Source organism: Podarcis cretensis (genome assembly GCF_951804945.1).
Source record: "Podarcis cretensis genome assembly, chromosome: 4".
Lineage (NCBI taxonomy): Eukaryota > Metazoa > Chordata > Lepidosauria > Squamata > Lacertidae > Podarcis > Podarcis cretensis.
The window spans coordinates 8,323,407-8,338,536 of record NC_137173.1 but is presented as its reverse complement, the minus strand read 5'-3'; the positions used below and the strand labels follow the sequence as shown (position 1 = coordinate 8,338,536).

At 48.5% G+C, this 15,130-nt stretch overlaps 1 protein-coding gene across 1 annotated transcript; it reads right to left on the bottom strand.

Annotated features, from left to right (window-relative positions):
* Positions 1 to 915: 915 nt before the first annotated feature.
* KLHL35 (kelch like family member 35) lies at positions 916 to 11,949 on the bottom strand (the record flags this gene model as incomplete). The annotated part of the gene is made up of 6 exons (XM_079972140.1): positions 916 to 1,206; positions 3,554 to 3,742; positions 4,494 to 4,682; positions 6,048 to 6,166; positions 9,795 to 9,979; positions 11,093 to 11,949. The coding sequence occupies 6 exons, from the start codon at positions 11,947 to 11,949 to the stop codon at positions 1,018 to 1,020; spliced, it is 1,728 nt and encodes a 575-aa protein (XP_079828266.1). The 3' UTR covers positions 916 to 1,017.
* Between the last annotated feature and the right edge of the window lie 3,181 nt (positions 11,950 to 15,130).

The window sequence follows — 15,130 nt, the reverse complement described above, 5'->3', positions numbered from 1 at the left end:
TCAGCACCAACTTTTGCAATGGGAAGAGCAGACGCAAAAAAAAAGTGCTTATATTCAAGATGTACAAAAAAAACCCCCTGCACTATATTGGAGGAAACTGCCTGGAGAAATGTGTGCGAGAGGCAAAACGGCGTACAAAATGGTGCTCGTTAAGTGCACCAAATGCACCAAAATGGTGCAAGAAGATGTGTGTGGATTTTCTGGCATGGGGAAATGAAATGCCCAAACTGATGTGGAAATGGAGAAGAAGAAGAGTTTGGATTTGATATCCCACTTTATCACTACCCAAAGGAGTCTCAAAGTGGCTAACATTCTCCTTTCCCTTCCTCCCCCACAACAAACACTCTGTGAGGTGAGTGGGGCTGAGAGACTTCAGAGAAGTGTGACAAGCCTAAGGTCACCCAGCAGCTGCATGTGGAGGAGCGGAGATGCGAACCCGGTTCCCCAGATTACGAGACTCTTAACCACTACACCACACTGGCTCTCGAGAGGACTGCACTTAAGGTTGGAAGAATGAGAAACCAAAATTGCCCATCCCTATTGGGATGCTTTTGAATTCTGGTGCTGGAGGAGACTCTTGAGAGTCCCATGGACTCCAAGAAGATCAAACCTATCCATTCTGAAGGAAATTAGCCCTGAGGGCTCACTGGAAGGACAGATCCTGAAGCTGAGACTCCAATACTTTGGCCACCTCATGAGAAGAGAAGACTCCCTGGAAAAGACCCTGATGTTGGGAAAGATGGAGGGCACAAGGAGAAGGAGACGACAGAGGACAAGATGGTGGGACAGTGTTCTCAAAGCTACCAGCATGAGTTTGACCAAACTGCGGGAGGCAGTGGAAGACAGGAGTGCCTGGCGTGCTCTGGTCCATGGGGTCACAAAGAGTCGGACACGACTAAACGACTAAACAACAACAAACTGGGAGCACCATCTCTCGAGGACCAGTTTTTAAAGGAGCAATTATACACGGGCCGTGGTTGCGTTGAGGAGGAAAAGGGGAGGGGGTCACCACTGGGGTCACCTGGTCCTGCTCCGGAGGATGGTCACGCAACCGTGGCAACTGGTGCAGCGCTGGAGTGGGGTCTCAGGTTCGACCACCCCAGTCTCTGCATCAAAAGCGAACACCTTGTCTGTGCCTTGCTCGTTTTCATCTGTGCCCCCCAGGATGTAGATTTTGCCAGAGCACACGGTGACGCCGCAGTTCTCCTGAAGGAAGAGGGGAAAGTCAGAAAGAGAAGAGGTCCGTATCCCCTCAGAAATCAATAAAAAACACTCTCTCAGCTCAGCTGTTATTTGTGCTGGCTCAGCTTCTCCTTCCCTCGAACACCCACCCCTTTAAACTTGCCCACATCTCAGGGCCGGCCCATGCATGAGGCAAGGTGAGGTGGCAAAACCTACAGGGTCCAGTATACCTGAAGGAGTGTCTCCACCCCCATCATTCTGCCTGGACACTGAGGTCCAGCGCAGAGGGCCTTCTGGTGGTTCCCTCGCTGCGAGAAGCCAAGTTACAGGGAATCAGGCAGAGGGCCTTCTAGGTAGGGGCCCCCATCCTGTGGAACGCCCTCCCACCAGATGTCAAAGAGAAAAATAACTACCAAACTTTTAGAAGACATCTGAAGGCAGCCCTGTTTAGGGAAGCTTTTAATGTTTAATAGGTTATTGTATTTTAGTGTTTTATTGGAAACTGCCCAGAGTGGCTGGGGAAACCCAGCCAGATGGACGGGGTATAAATAATGTGTTGTTGTTGTTATCTCGATACAGTGGTATGTCGGTTTAATAACAGCTCCGCTTATGAACGATTCGGTATACGAACTCCGCAAAACCGGAAGTAGTGTTCTGGTTAGTGAACTTTACCTCGGCCTACGAACAGAAGTGTGCCTCAGTTTAAGAACAGCTTTGGTTTAAGAACGGACTTCTGGAACGGATTAAGTTTGTAAACCGAGGTACTACTGTATGGATCATTCTTTGCTTCCTTGTTCCAAATGTAGATCTTCCCTCACCTGGTGGCAAGGAAGGACACCACTTTGGGGTTTACTCAGGTGTAATGATCTCTGGCAGGCAAGCAAGGCCTGATAAGAAGTAATGACCCTCCGGCATTTATATGTACGTTTCTTTAAAAAAAGACACATCCAGAGCACAGCTTCTCGCCTGCTCGCATTTACGATAGTTGATCAGTCTGAATTTTCACCCCTCCTGTGGGAGGGACACCAAACTCCTGCCTTTCCCTTCCGTTGCCATCAGATCTTATCCAGATGCCTAGAACGGGGACTGAGAAGTTGGCCTGCCCCCTCCTCCCCGCTGTCACTCAACACAGACTCAGATCTCCGCTAATCTGCTGATTGCCTAGCAACGCTCTGGCTGCCTCCCGACTCTTCCTCTCCTTGAGAGCTAACAGAGTCTTCCCTGGGAAGGCGGGGGTCAAATTGCCCTTTCTGGACTTTGTCAGCCAACTCTCATCTGAAGAGTCAGTCCCTCATTTACTTAGTTCTATTTCTAGTCTAGGGACGTGGGTGGCGCTGTGGGTTAAACCACAGAGCCTAGGACTTGCCAATCAGAAGGTCAGCGGTTTGAATCCCCGCGACGGGGTGAGCTCCCGTTGCTCTGTCCCAGCTCCTGCCAACCTAGCAGTTCGAAAGCACGTCAAAGTGCAAGTAGATCAATAGGTACCGCTCTGGCAGGAAGGTAAACGGAGTTTCCGTGCGCTGCTCTGGTTCGCCAGAAGTGGCTTAGTCATGCCGGCCACATGACCCGGAAGCTGTACGGTGGCTCCCTCGGCCAATAAAGTGAGATGAGCGCCGCAAGCCCAGAGTCGGCCACAACTGGACCTAATGGTCAGGGGTCCCTTTACCTTTTTACCTATTTCTAGTCTAACTCATCCCCTGTGCTCAGGCACCAAAAGGTCTTGAGCCAGCCCCGCCACATCTCATTTGCTACCAGGATTGGACACCCACCCTCCTTGTATTCTGAACAGGAGCAGCACAAGAACAGTTCCTTTTCTGTGGTGGCTCCCCTCTTGTGGAATGCTCTCCCCAGAAAGGCTCGTCTGGCCCCATTGTTACATACATTTAAACACCAGGCAAAAACATTTATTTTCCACCAGTGCCCTTTGGCTTTTATTTTTTAAGTAAACTTGTTGGTTGCTTTATCTTGCACCCAGGGCAACTCAAAACAACTTACAAATCATTTTTTTAAAAATTATTTATGGCCTCCTTTAGTGGGTGGGATGTTTGAATCCTACCTTTCAAAAAATACGAATGTGCTTTAGATTTTTCTGTGTTTTGTTTCATGCTGGTTTTAAGGTATGCGTTGTTTATTTATTTCTGCAAGTTGCTTTGAAGAAAAAAAAAAGAAAAAAGCGACTGATAATTTTAATGAATAATAATAGAAAATAAAATAATAAAATAGCTACTTCCTGTGAGCAAGCAAGACAATAGCTGGTGTAGGTGCCTTTATCCCTACTGAGGAGCCTGTTTCCACCATTCTGGGGTCCTGTCTCTTTTTTCTGCCCTTTTGGATGTGGTACCCCATCTTGGGACGGGTGCCTTTTCCTTACCAGAGGTCCCGGGAGGTACGCAACTTCAGCCCAGGTGTCCGTCTGGGGGCTGTAGCTGAAGATTTTACTCAGGAGTCCCCCAACAACGTAAATCAAGTCATCCAAAGCGACAGAGCTGAGGCATCGCTGGCGGAAAGGGGCCGCCGACAGCAGGATCCACTTGTTTTCCTCTGGGTAATAGCACTGAACCTGGGGGAGAAACAACAACAACAACAAGAATAAAATTGTATTTACCGTATTTTTTGCTCTATAAGACTCACTTTTTCCCTCCTAAAAAGTAAGGGGAAATGTGTGTGCGTCTTATGGAGCGAATGCAGGCTGCGCAGCTATCCCAGAAGCCAGAACAGCAAGAGGGATTGCTGCTTTCGCTGCGCAGTGATCCCTCTTGCTGTTCTAGCTTCTGAGATTCAGAATATTTTTTTTCTTGTTTTCCTCCTCTAAAACCTAGGTGCGTCTTGTGGTCTGGTGTGTCTTATATAGCGAAAAATACGGTATATCCCGTCCTCCCCAGCTGAAGCCGGGCTCAGAGAACAGTAAAATAATACAGCATTCTAAGATCAATTCATTATAAAATCAGTTCAAATCAAATTAATGGCAACCAATGGGCTAGAGTTCTGTGAGGATTACCAAAGGAGGGGGTCAGCCTGTGCATTGGCCAAAGGCCTGGTGGAACAGCTCCGTCTTGCAGGCCCTGTGGAAAGATGTCAAGTCCCGCAAGGTCCTAGTGTCTTGTGACAGAGCGTTCCACCAGATCGGGGCCACGTCCAAAAAAGCCCTGGCTCTGGTTGAGGCCAGCCTAACCTCCCTGTGGCCCAGGACCTCCAAGGTGTTTTTGTTTGAAGACTGTAAGGTGAAACATACCAGGAGAGGCGGACAGCTACAGAGAGTCAGTTGGCAAAAGTCCCCACGGCCCCCCAAAGGTTGACAACCCCAGCAGTACCTTATCTGTGTTGGCCCCATCTGCCACGGCACCCCCAATCACATACAGCTTGTCGAGACACGGCACCACAGCCGCCGAGCTCACTGCCTCAGGCAACGGAGCAACATCTGCCCAGCTGTTGGAAAAGGCGTCATAGCATTCCACGCTGGCCAGGCGGCCAAAGCCGTCGTAGCCGCCCACCGCGTAGATCTGTCGGCGAGAATTAGGGGGGATGTGATTCAACAGATCTCTGATCTCACCCAGATGCAGTCGGGCTTGAAAACGGGGAGAGGGCAGAGCGAGAGGCAGCGTGGTACAGTGGTTAGAGTGTCGGACTAGGGTTCAAATTCCCCACTCGGCCACAAAACCACCTTGGCCCAGCCTCAGTCGCTCAGCCCGACCTACTTTGCAGGGTTGTTGTGAAACGTAAAATGGTGTAAATTGTGTAAAAGAATTTTGGCAAAAGGTATTTAAGGAGATGACAGAAATCGCTGGGTTAAAGCTGACCATTTTTTAAAAATGGAAGTGCAGCTTGTAAATTTGCAAATAAATAAATAAAAAGGAAATACACAAGTGCTAGAACTGAAATACATGGAAACACGGCTGGATTTAGGTTTGATGAGGCCCTAAGCTACTGAAGGCAATGGGGCCCTTTATATGTCCAGCTGTCCTTTGTCAACAAGAAATTGTGTCTGTTTTTTGTGTTGAATATATGCTATATGGCAATTTATGGACCTAATAGTTATCTCAAGCCATTTGCACATAACAAAATATCCAGTCCATGCAGAATGTAGGCACCCTATATATAGAAAGGAGCAAACCCATGATATTTTAGGGAGCAGGTTAGCAGGCGGGGCCCATGACTTACATCATAGGAGCCTACACAACACAAAACACTGTTGCTGTATGTAAGTTTTATTTTATTTATTTTTTTATCTTACAGTTTGGAAATGTAAATCCAGGCATTTTTTCCTTTAAATTTTTTGGGGGCCTCCAAGAGAGCGGGGCCCTAAGCTATAGCTTGTTTAGCTTATAGGCAAATCCAGCACTGAAATATACTCTGAGTCGAGTGTTGATTTCATGCTCTTTATTCAGCTCACAGTGGTGAGGAGGAATGGAAGTTCCCCTGAAATGTCTGCTTTATATACATTATTTACACAATGGGCCCCACATGATTGGCTAATTCTGGGATTCTCCTGTAGGCCAGTCAGGTTGCGGATTCACTTCTACCCGGAGTTGGATTGGGTGGCTCCTACGGACCAATCAGACTGCTGCATTTTGGATACATAACATAACAAGCACTGAAGCTGCTGAGCCTGGGGCGTGGTGGTAGGGCGATGATGAGTGGTCAGAGGGAGAAGAGGACTGGGAGGAAGAGGCGTCAGAAGATGGAGAGGGAACAGGGCGTAGTGAGCGGGGAGAGTTGGTGGCAGAGAGGCGGCCAGAATCAGAAAAAGAAGCTGAAGCAGGAGAGGAGAGGCAGAGATGGGTCAGGTTGGGGAATAGAAACAAACGCCTCTATCTCCTGCAGCCATGACACCCCCTACCAATCACAAAGCAAAGAGAAGTCTGTACCTTTCCCTGGAGGGTGGCCATCTTGTGCCTCCACCGCCCTTTCTGCAAACAGGCGACCCTCATCCAGACGTTCAGCTGCGAGCTCAGCACCCAGACATCTCTGCCGTTCAGGTGGCCTCCTTCAAAAACAGACACAGAGCAGCCGCATAACACCGGAGCCAAAGGGCTTAAGGCATGGGTAGGCAAACTAAGGCCCGGGGGTCAGATTTGGCCCAATGGTCTTCTAAATCCGGCCCGCGGACGGTCTGGGAATCAGCATGTTTTTACATGAGTAGAATGTGTGCTTTTATTTAAAATGCATCTCTGGGTTACAGTGGTGCCCCGCAAGACGAATGCCTCGCAAGACGGAAAACTCGCTAGACGAAAGAGTTTTCCGTTTTGGAGGTGCTTCGCAAAACGAATTTCCTATGGGCTTGCTTCGCAAGACGAAAATGTCTTGCGAGTTCCTGCGGGGTTTTTTTCCTCCCCCCCCTTTTTCTAAGCCACTTATCTGCTTATCCGCTTATCTGCTAAGCCGCTAAGCCGCTAAAAGCCGCTAAAAGCCGCTAAACCGCTTATAGCGCTAATTCGCTAAGCCGTCAACGGGCTTGCTTCGCAAGACGAAAAAACCGCTAGACAAAGAGACTCGCGGAACGGATTCTTTTCGTCTTGCGAGGCACCACTGTATTTGTGGGGCATAGGAATTCGTTCATTCCCCCCCCCCAAAGAATATAGTCCATCCCCCACAAGGTCTGAGGGACAGTGGACCACCCCCCCCCCCCGTTGAAAAAGTTTGCTGACCCCTGGCTTAAGGCCACAGAAAGAATGACCCAGGTTAAACATTGGGGTAAGGAAGTGGCAGTCAAATTGGGGGCAGCCAAGATGGCGGCGCATCCCATTTCACCGCCTGAGGCAAAATGGAAAAATGTTGGGCCGGCCCTGTCTCCAGACGTTTTGGACGACAACTGCTGTGCTGTCCGGGGCTGAAGGCCAACTGGAGCTGACAAGATGTGAAGGGAGCCCCCTTAGTGACCCAGTTCAAAGGATAAAAGGAGTTTTAGTTAAAGGACAGGTTGCTTAAAAGAGTGATGGGAAGCCCTCCGTGGAGATTTAACAGGAGCACAGACAGGACTTGACATCTTTCCGCAGGGCCTGCAAGACAGAGCTGTTCCACCAGGCCTTTGGCCAGGGCGCAGCCTGACCCCCCTCCTCTGGCAATCTGCACAGAATTTTGCTTAATGGTTGCCATCAATTTGATTTTAATTAATTTTTATAATGAAATGTTTTTAGAATCGTTGGATTATTTTGATTGTTGTTAGCTGCCCTGAGCCCAGCTTCGGCTGGGGAGGGCGGGATATAAATAAAATTTATTATTATTATTATTATTGGCAGGCAGTGTTGGAAGCTTGGACAGGAGAAGGTTAATGGACCCAGGAGTCCTACTGCAGATTGGTGTGGAAGATGTAACTTATAGGCAGTGTGAAGAGGATGCTGAGCAAAGGAATGTTGTAAAAGAGTCCATTTACTGGCACTGATAGCCTGTGGCCTTGTTTTTCCTCAAGCCTGTGCCTTCAAATTTATTTTTGCTCTTCTGACCAGGCTGTTGCTTAGTTTCCAGATTCCACTTTGGCTTGCTATGTGATTCTCTACTCATGTGTAAGGCCAAGGCAAGGGCAACCCAGTCAGATGGGTGGGGTGCAAATAATAAAATTATTATGATGATTAAGGGAAGGCGTTTAGATAAGCCTGTGTGGTTTATAAACCTGTGAACTCTACTTTTGTGGGTTCTCAGCAGACCCATTTGTCCTGACCAGGTAAAAATGTCTCAAACATCACAACGGGCATGGATAATGGAAGAAAATCCACCATATTGGTTTAACAGTCTTGGCCAGGCATAGGCAAACTTGGCCCTCCAGATGTTTTGGGAATACAACTCCCATCATCCCTAGCTAACTGGACCAGTGGTCAGGGATGATGGGAATTGTAGTCTCAAAGCATCTGGAGGGCCGAGTTTGCCTGTGCCTGGTCTTGGCAGACCTTCCAGGGATCTCCTTTGCTAGGGAACAAATGGCTTGTAATTACTAGGAATTATTTGGAAGATTCTTCTCATAAGAGCAGTCCTATTGGATTAGGCCAAGGGCCCATCTAGTCCTACATTGGGAAACCCAAAAGCAGGACCTGAGTGTAACAGCTGAGATTCCCCCCACCTGAGATTCCCGCCAACTGGTATTCAGGGCCATTTTGTGGGTTATATCCAGCCTCATATAACCAGCATAAGGTAAAGGTAAAGGACCCCTGATGGTTAAGTGCAGTCACGAACAACTCTGGGGTTGTGGTGCTCATCTCACTTTACTGGCCGAGGGAGCCAGCGTTTGTCCACAGACAGTTTTTCTGGGTCATGTGGCCAGCACGACTAAGCCGCTTCTGGCAAACCCAGAGCAGTGCACGGAAACGCCAGTTACCTTCCCGCCAGAGCAGTAAGGTAAAGGTAAAGGTACCCCTGCCCGTACGGGCCAATTTTGACAGACTCTGGGGTTGTGCGCCCATCTCACTTAAGAGGCCAGGGGCCAGCGCTGTCCGGAGACACTTCCGGGTCACGTGGCCAGCGTGACATCGCTGCTCTGGCGAGCCAGAGCCGCACACGGAAACGCCGTTTACCTTCCCGCTGGTAAGCGGTCCCTATTTATCTACTTGCACCCGGAGGTGCTTTCGAACTGCTAGGTTGGCAGGCGCTGGGACCGAGCAGCAGGAGCGCACCCCGCCGCAGGGATTCGAACCGCCGACCTTTCGATCGGCAAGTCCTAGGCGCTGAGGCTTTAACCCACAGCGCCACCTGCGTCCCTATTCAGGGCCATTTTGTGGGTTATATCCAGCCTCATATAACCAGCATAAGGTAAAGGTAAAGGACCCCTGATGGTTAACCCAGAGCAGTGCACGGAAACGCCGGTTACCTTCCCGCCAGAGCAGTACCTAACTCTAATTAATGCATGAAGGGGTTAAGACCATAGAGTAAGCTGTCCTGCCAGGCTTAGCTAGGTCACACCTGCTCACCACGGGAGGAAGGGCTACCAAACTCTTTGTTCCTCCATCTTCCACCACGTCAACTCTACAAATAAATATGTCTAAGCTAGATGCTCCAAGCTCAGACCATGTGGCTTAAGCAAGTCATCTTTGTGTTTCTATACAAATAATTTAGAAGCATTTAACATTTTGTAACCGAAGTGATACTGCCTGCCTTTTCTTGCCGCTGTGTGGGAAAGCTCATGAAACTGACCTTTGAAGGATTTGTAAGTAAATCATTTTAAACTGTCCAAACGTGTGGTCTCTTTCTCTGCTGAGGGAAGCGGGGGATTTTGGAAGAAACTTAGAAGGGGATATTGGCACCTTGGCTCTTTCTCATGACACATACAGAAAGGCAGTGTGGTGTAGTGGTTAGAGTGTCGGGTTGGGACCTGGGAAATGGGAATTCTAGTCTCCGCTCAGCCATGGACCTCCCTGGGTGACCTTGGGCCAGTTGCTACCTCTCAGCCTAACCTACCTCACAGGGTCACTGTGGGGATCAAATGAGGAGGGAGAGAACCACGTGTGCCATTTTGAGCTTCTTGGAGAAAAGTGCGGAATAGAAATGCAATTAATTAATTAATCAATCCATCAGTCATACAATGGTCTTCTCCATCTCCTCCCAATGAAGGGAGGAGGCTATGGTTGGGCTAGATGACCCTCGGGGTCCCAACTCTACGATTCTATGATTTTATGCAGCCATCTCACCTGAGATGTAGACATCATTCTTCAAGGTGCAGGCAGCAAACTCTGACTTGGTATATCCAGGGACACTGGATAGTGGCTTCCATTGCTTGCTCTCAGGGTGGAAGATATCCACAAAAGGAAGTTTCAAGGACCCTTTCTTGCCACAGCCTCCAATCACAACGATCATCTCTGCTAACTCCATGTATCTGGGATAAGAAAAGAAATTTGTAAGTCTCAGAGGAGGGCAAGACCCTTTTGGCACACAGCATGACCCACATCCCTATAAAGGTTGGGGGGGGGACGACCACTGTGCCCCTTAAGACCCAAACTACATCTGACCTTTAGTGCTGATGATATAAATCTAATAACTAAATAATTTGCTCTTCTGTTGTACTTATTTACTTGTTTTCATCCTGTATTTTATTCTGTGAACAGCCCTGAGAATTTGGGATGAAGAGCGGTATATGAATTTAATAAATACAAGGGTACCTCACGTTACATACGCTTAAGGTTACATACACTTCAGGTTACAGACTCTGCTAACCCGGAAATAGTGCTTCAGGTTAAGAACTTTGCTTCAGGATGAGAACAGAAATCGTGCTATGGTGGCGCGGCAGCAGCAGGAGGCCCCATTAGCTAAAGTGGTGCTTCAGGTTAAGAACAGTTTCAGGTTAAGTAAAGGACCTCCGGAACGAATTAAGTACTTAACCCGAGGTACCACTGTACTTTGTTGGAAGCCACCCAAGGTAGCTAGGGAGACCCAGCCAGATGGGTGGGATTTAAATAATAAATTATTATTATTATTATTATTTGGATTATTATAAAAAATGCAGGAGGAAAGGACTAACTATAGGATCCACAAAGGGGAGGAGGGAAGTTATATATATTACCAGGTCAAAAATTATGGAATCGGTGTCACAATATGGACTTCAAACCGGTTTGGGATGATACAGTGGTGCCTCGCAAGACGAAAAGAATCCGTTCTGCGATTCTCTTCGTCTAGCGGTTTGTTCGTCTTGCGAAGCAAGCCCATTGACGGCTTAGCGGATTAGCGCTATTAGCGGCTTAGCGGCTTTTAGCGGCTTATCAGATAAGCGGCTTAGCAGCTTAGAAAAGGGGGGGGGAACCCGCAGGAACTCGCAAGACATTTTCGTCTTGCGAAGCAAGCCCATAGGAAATTCGTTTTGCGAAGCACCTCCAAAACGGAAAACTCTTTCGTCTAGCGAGTTTTCCGTCTTGCGAGGCATTCGTCTTGCGGGGCACCACTGTATATCGATACGTTTCCCAGCCCTAGTAGCAACTTTTCTCTCTCTTTTTACCTTCTGGGTCTAGACCGCCGAGAGCTGACCTCGCTGCCTTGGACGTAATACTTGCGGGCTTCTAGCAGCAAAGGGATACACTCCTTGGATTTCTGGATCAGCTCGTCTGTCTCTACCTTCTCTAGAAAATAAACAGGGTCTAGCAGGGGGAGCCTCACGAGCTGGAGCAAATCCTTCAGGGCCCCCTTCCTGGCAACCACGTCGTGGTTCACCCACCGCATCACTGCCTCGAAGACGGCTTCCTCCTTGGGCACAGCCAGGTGATCGCTTGACAGGCAGCTTGCAAGCTCCTTGGCATCCAACTCCAGGAACTCCTTGTAATGAGAGATCTCCACAAAGCCCTTCAGAAGACACTTCTTGCTCCTCTCGGTCAGAAATGAGATGGAGAAAGAGTTTGCGACCTTCAAGATGCCCAGACAGTTGTGAGGATGCAGCTCACCTTCCAAGAAGGCAACACAGGCGTCCTTGAGCCTTGGGATTTGGAGAAAGCTGGACAGCTCCAGCAGGTCTTCCACGTTGTCCTCCCGGATGAGGATGTCCCCACCGTAGATGTAGTCCAGGACGAGGCTCATGCTGGGAGCAGAGACCTCGCGGAGATGGACGGTGTCTTGGAGGCCTTCCTTCGTGCCCCCGGCAAACAGAGCCCGGAAGTAGGTGCTGCTGGCGGATAAGGCAGCCCGGTGGCAAGGGAATTCCTGCCCGCCCATGGCGAGGACCACGTCGGTGAAGATGCCGCCCAGCCGGTAGGAGTTGAGAGTCTGGAGGATCTGCTCGGCGTGGCGAGACCCGCTGCAGAGTTTAGCGTGGAGGTTTCCGCTGCCTCGGCCCAGAGAGGCAGGGTGATCGCTGACGCCCATTCCGGAATGGGACTCTTGTTTCATCCCGATTCAGGGCATGAAAAGGTTGGATTGCTTTTAATAGTGTGTTTTAATGCTGCGATCTTTCCCGGGACCTTGAAGGATGGAAGAGAAAGAAAGAAGGAAGGAAAGAAAGAAAGAAAGAAAGAAAGAAAGAAAGAAAGGAAGGAAGGAAGGAAGGAAGGAAGGAAGGAAGGAAGGAAGGAGACAACAGAGGAGCAGGAAGAGGAGAAGGAGAAGGAGTGGTGACACTTGTAGTTTAATGGTGAATTTTGGACATAATAGAGATGCATATTAAATAATAATAATAATAATAATAATAATAATAATAATAATAATAATAATAATATATTACAGTGGAAGCAAGGGTTGCGAACATGATCCGTGCGGGATGCACGTTTGCAACCCACAGTGTTCGTGACCCGTGTCTGCGCACGCGCAGTTTGTGATTCGGCGCTTCTGAGCATGTGTGAATTTTGGACATAATAGAGATGCATATTTAATAAATAATAATAATAATAATAATAATATTACAGTGGAAGCTCAGATTGCGAACATGATCCATGCGGGATGCACGTTTGCAACCCACAGTGTTCGTGACCCGTGTCTGAGCACGCGCAGGTTGTGATTCGGCGCTTCTGAGCATGTGCAAAGCGCGATTTAGCGCTTCTGCACATGCGTGACTGCCCAAACCCGGAAGTAACCCGTTCCAGTACTTCCGGGTTTCGGCAGTCCGCAACCAGAAAAAACACAACCTGAAGCGGCTGTAACCCAAGGTATGACTGTATTTATATCCCAGCCACTCTGGGCGGCTCCCAACAGAATATTATAAACACAATAAAACATTTAAAAACATTGCCCACCAAAAGTTTACTTTTAAAACCATGAAGACTAGGAACTTGCTTATGATCTGGAATTGTGCTTCTTCATGACAGAGCGAAGTTCCAGGGTATTTTGTAGGCTGGGAGAATGATGGCTGGCAGTCAGGGGAGCCCAAAGGGGCACAAGGGAACTTTCCTCCGCAAATCTTTAAATTCTCCTCCGCCCAATGCCAAACAGTTTATGTTCAAACTCCTGCCAAAATTTCACCGAAAGTTCAACTTGGTGTACTTTCCATCTATCTTTAACTACAATAGCCCATTGTTTACAAAGCAAGCCTTTTTCTGGACCTAGTCTGCCCCATGGTTCTAACAGTCACATGTAAGGTAAAGGTAAAGGACCCCTGGACGGTTAAGTCCAGTCAAAGGTGACTATGGTGTTGCACAAACAGCTTTCCGGGTCATGTGGCCAGCAGAACTAAACCGCTTCTGGCACAACGAAACACCGTGACGAGTGCCAGAGTGTACAAAAACACCATTTACCTTCCTGCTGGAGTGGTACCTATTTATCTATTTGCACTGACGTGCTTTCAAACTGCTAGGTTGGCAGAAGCTGGGACAGAGCAACGGGAGCTCACCCCGTCGCGGGGATTCAAACCGCCGACCTTCTGATCAGCAAGCCCAAGAGGCTCAGTGGTTTAGACCCCAGGGCCACCTGCATCCCCCCCAGTCACATGTACCCCTAGTTGTTATCATTGTTTCATTTACTCTCCAATGAGCCTTATAGCTGGCAAGTTCCGAACAGAATTTATACCATGGACAAGGGAACATTCTTTCTTCCCTCGATCCAGGAATAGGGTTTGAATTGAACTGAACTGAATTTCATTATTATAGTCACAGACTAGTTCCGGCTCACTTACAATATCAGGAAAATCATAAAACATAACAGGAATACATTGAATTGCAATTGGGTATAACAGAGGCAATTCAGATATAGCGGCAGTTAAAAATATATATTAAATCTTGATCACTAAAATATAACCTAAAATTGTCATTTAAAACCTTAATCATTTTGGTAGTACAGCTTGTTCCCTAGGTTTTATGGCAGTCGCATACAATTTGGCCACCCTTAGTGTGATCTCCAGATTCTTGTCCTCTACCAGGAGTTTTAGACATTGAAGTCTGGACCCATTTGGAGATTTTTGTATAACAGGAGGGATAAATACCGAGCGTATATCCCTGTATAAACGGCAGTGTAACAAGACATGAGAGACAGTTTCTACCTCCATCAAGCCGCAGGAATTCAATTCAAATCCTAGGAAAAGTGAACGGGGTTTCGAACCCAAGACCTTGCAGATGACATTCAGCTATATACCCATGCTAGTGGAGCAGCTTGATCTAATATGGGAAAGTATTCTCAGTGGTAGGGTGTCTGCTTCGCGCCTCCTGCAACCCCAGGTAGGGCTGGGAGAACCCTTTGCCTGAAACCCTGGGCAGCTGCTGCTGCCAGTCAGTGCTCAGCTCGAGGCACCAACATTCTGTAGAAGGCAGATTCCTACATCCCCCTCGCCTGATCTTTTTGCTTATAGGCATCATCCCCTTTGCTTGGAAGGTCTTTCTCACCTGTCCGATGGAGATCCCATCACCTGGAATGGAAGGATAATGGCTCAGGTGTGTGTTGATCCGAAGGCATTGGACCAAAGAGCATCACAGCTTGGTTCTGGCAATCCCTTGACCGATGTAAACTGGCCAGCAAAAATAAAATAGGACACTCCCTTTGCTTTTGCGCTTGCCCAAGACAAATAATAACCCTCTAGTCTCCAAGCCACAAAGCAAGAGACGATCGGGTTCAGCTTTGTTCCTGGTAATTATGATGCGCTCGGAGGATCTGCTTGGCATTCGCTGCAGCTGCCAAGTGACGGCTCAGGCAGGGGGAAATCTCCTTGTCGCCTCTGCAGAAGGGAGGGTGTGAGGTTGCAGAGGGGAGTTCACCCAGGGGAGAGCTTAGAGTCAGCGGCCCATCTGGAAAAGCAGTTGTGGCCCGGAGGAAAAGCATCGTTTGAGCGAGAGCCTGGCAAATTTGCACAGAAAAGGAGACGTTTTCAGGGTGGAACGGCCCAGGTTAAGCCCATGGCCTAGTGGATCTGGCAACACAGGGTTCCCGATGTCTGCAGCCCCTGGTTCACCTCCTTAGGCCACTCAGGGAAAGCTAAGCAGGGATTCGAACCCGGACCCTGCAGATGACGCTCAGCTTTATAACCATTCTAGAACAGCTGGCACTAATATGGGAAAGGGTCTCGGCTCGGTGGTAGAAAATCAGTTTTGCATGTAGAGAATCATAGAGTCATGGAGATGGGAGGGAC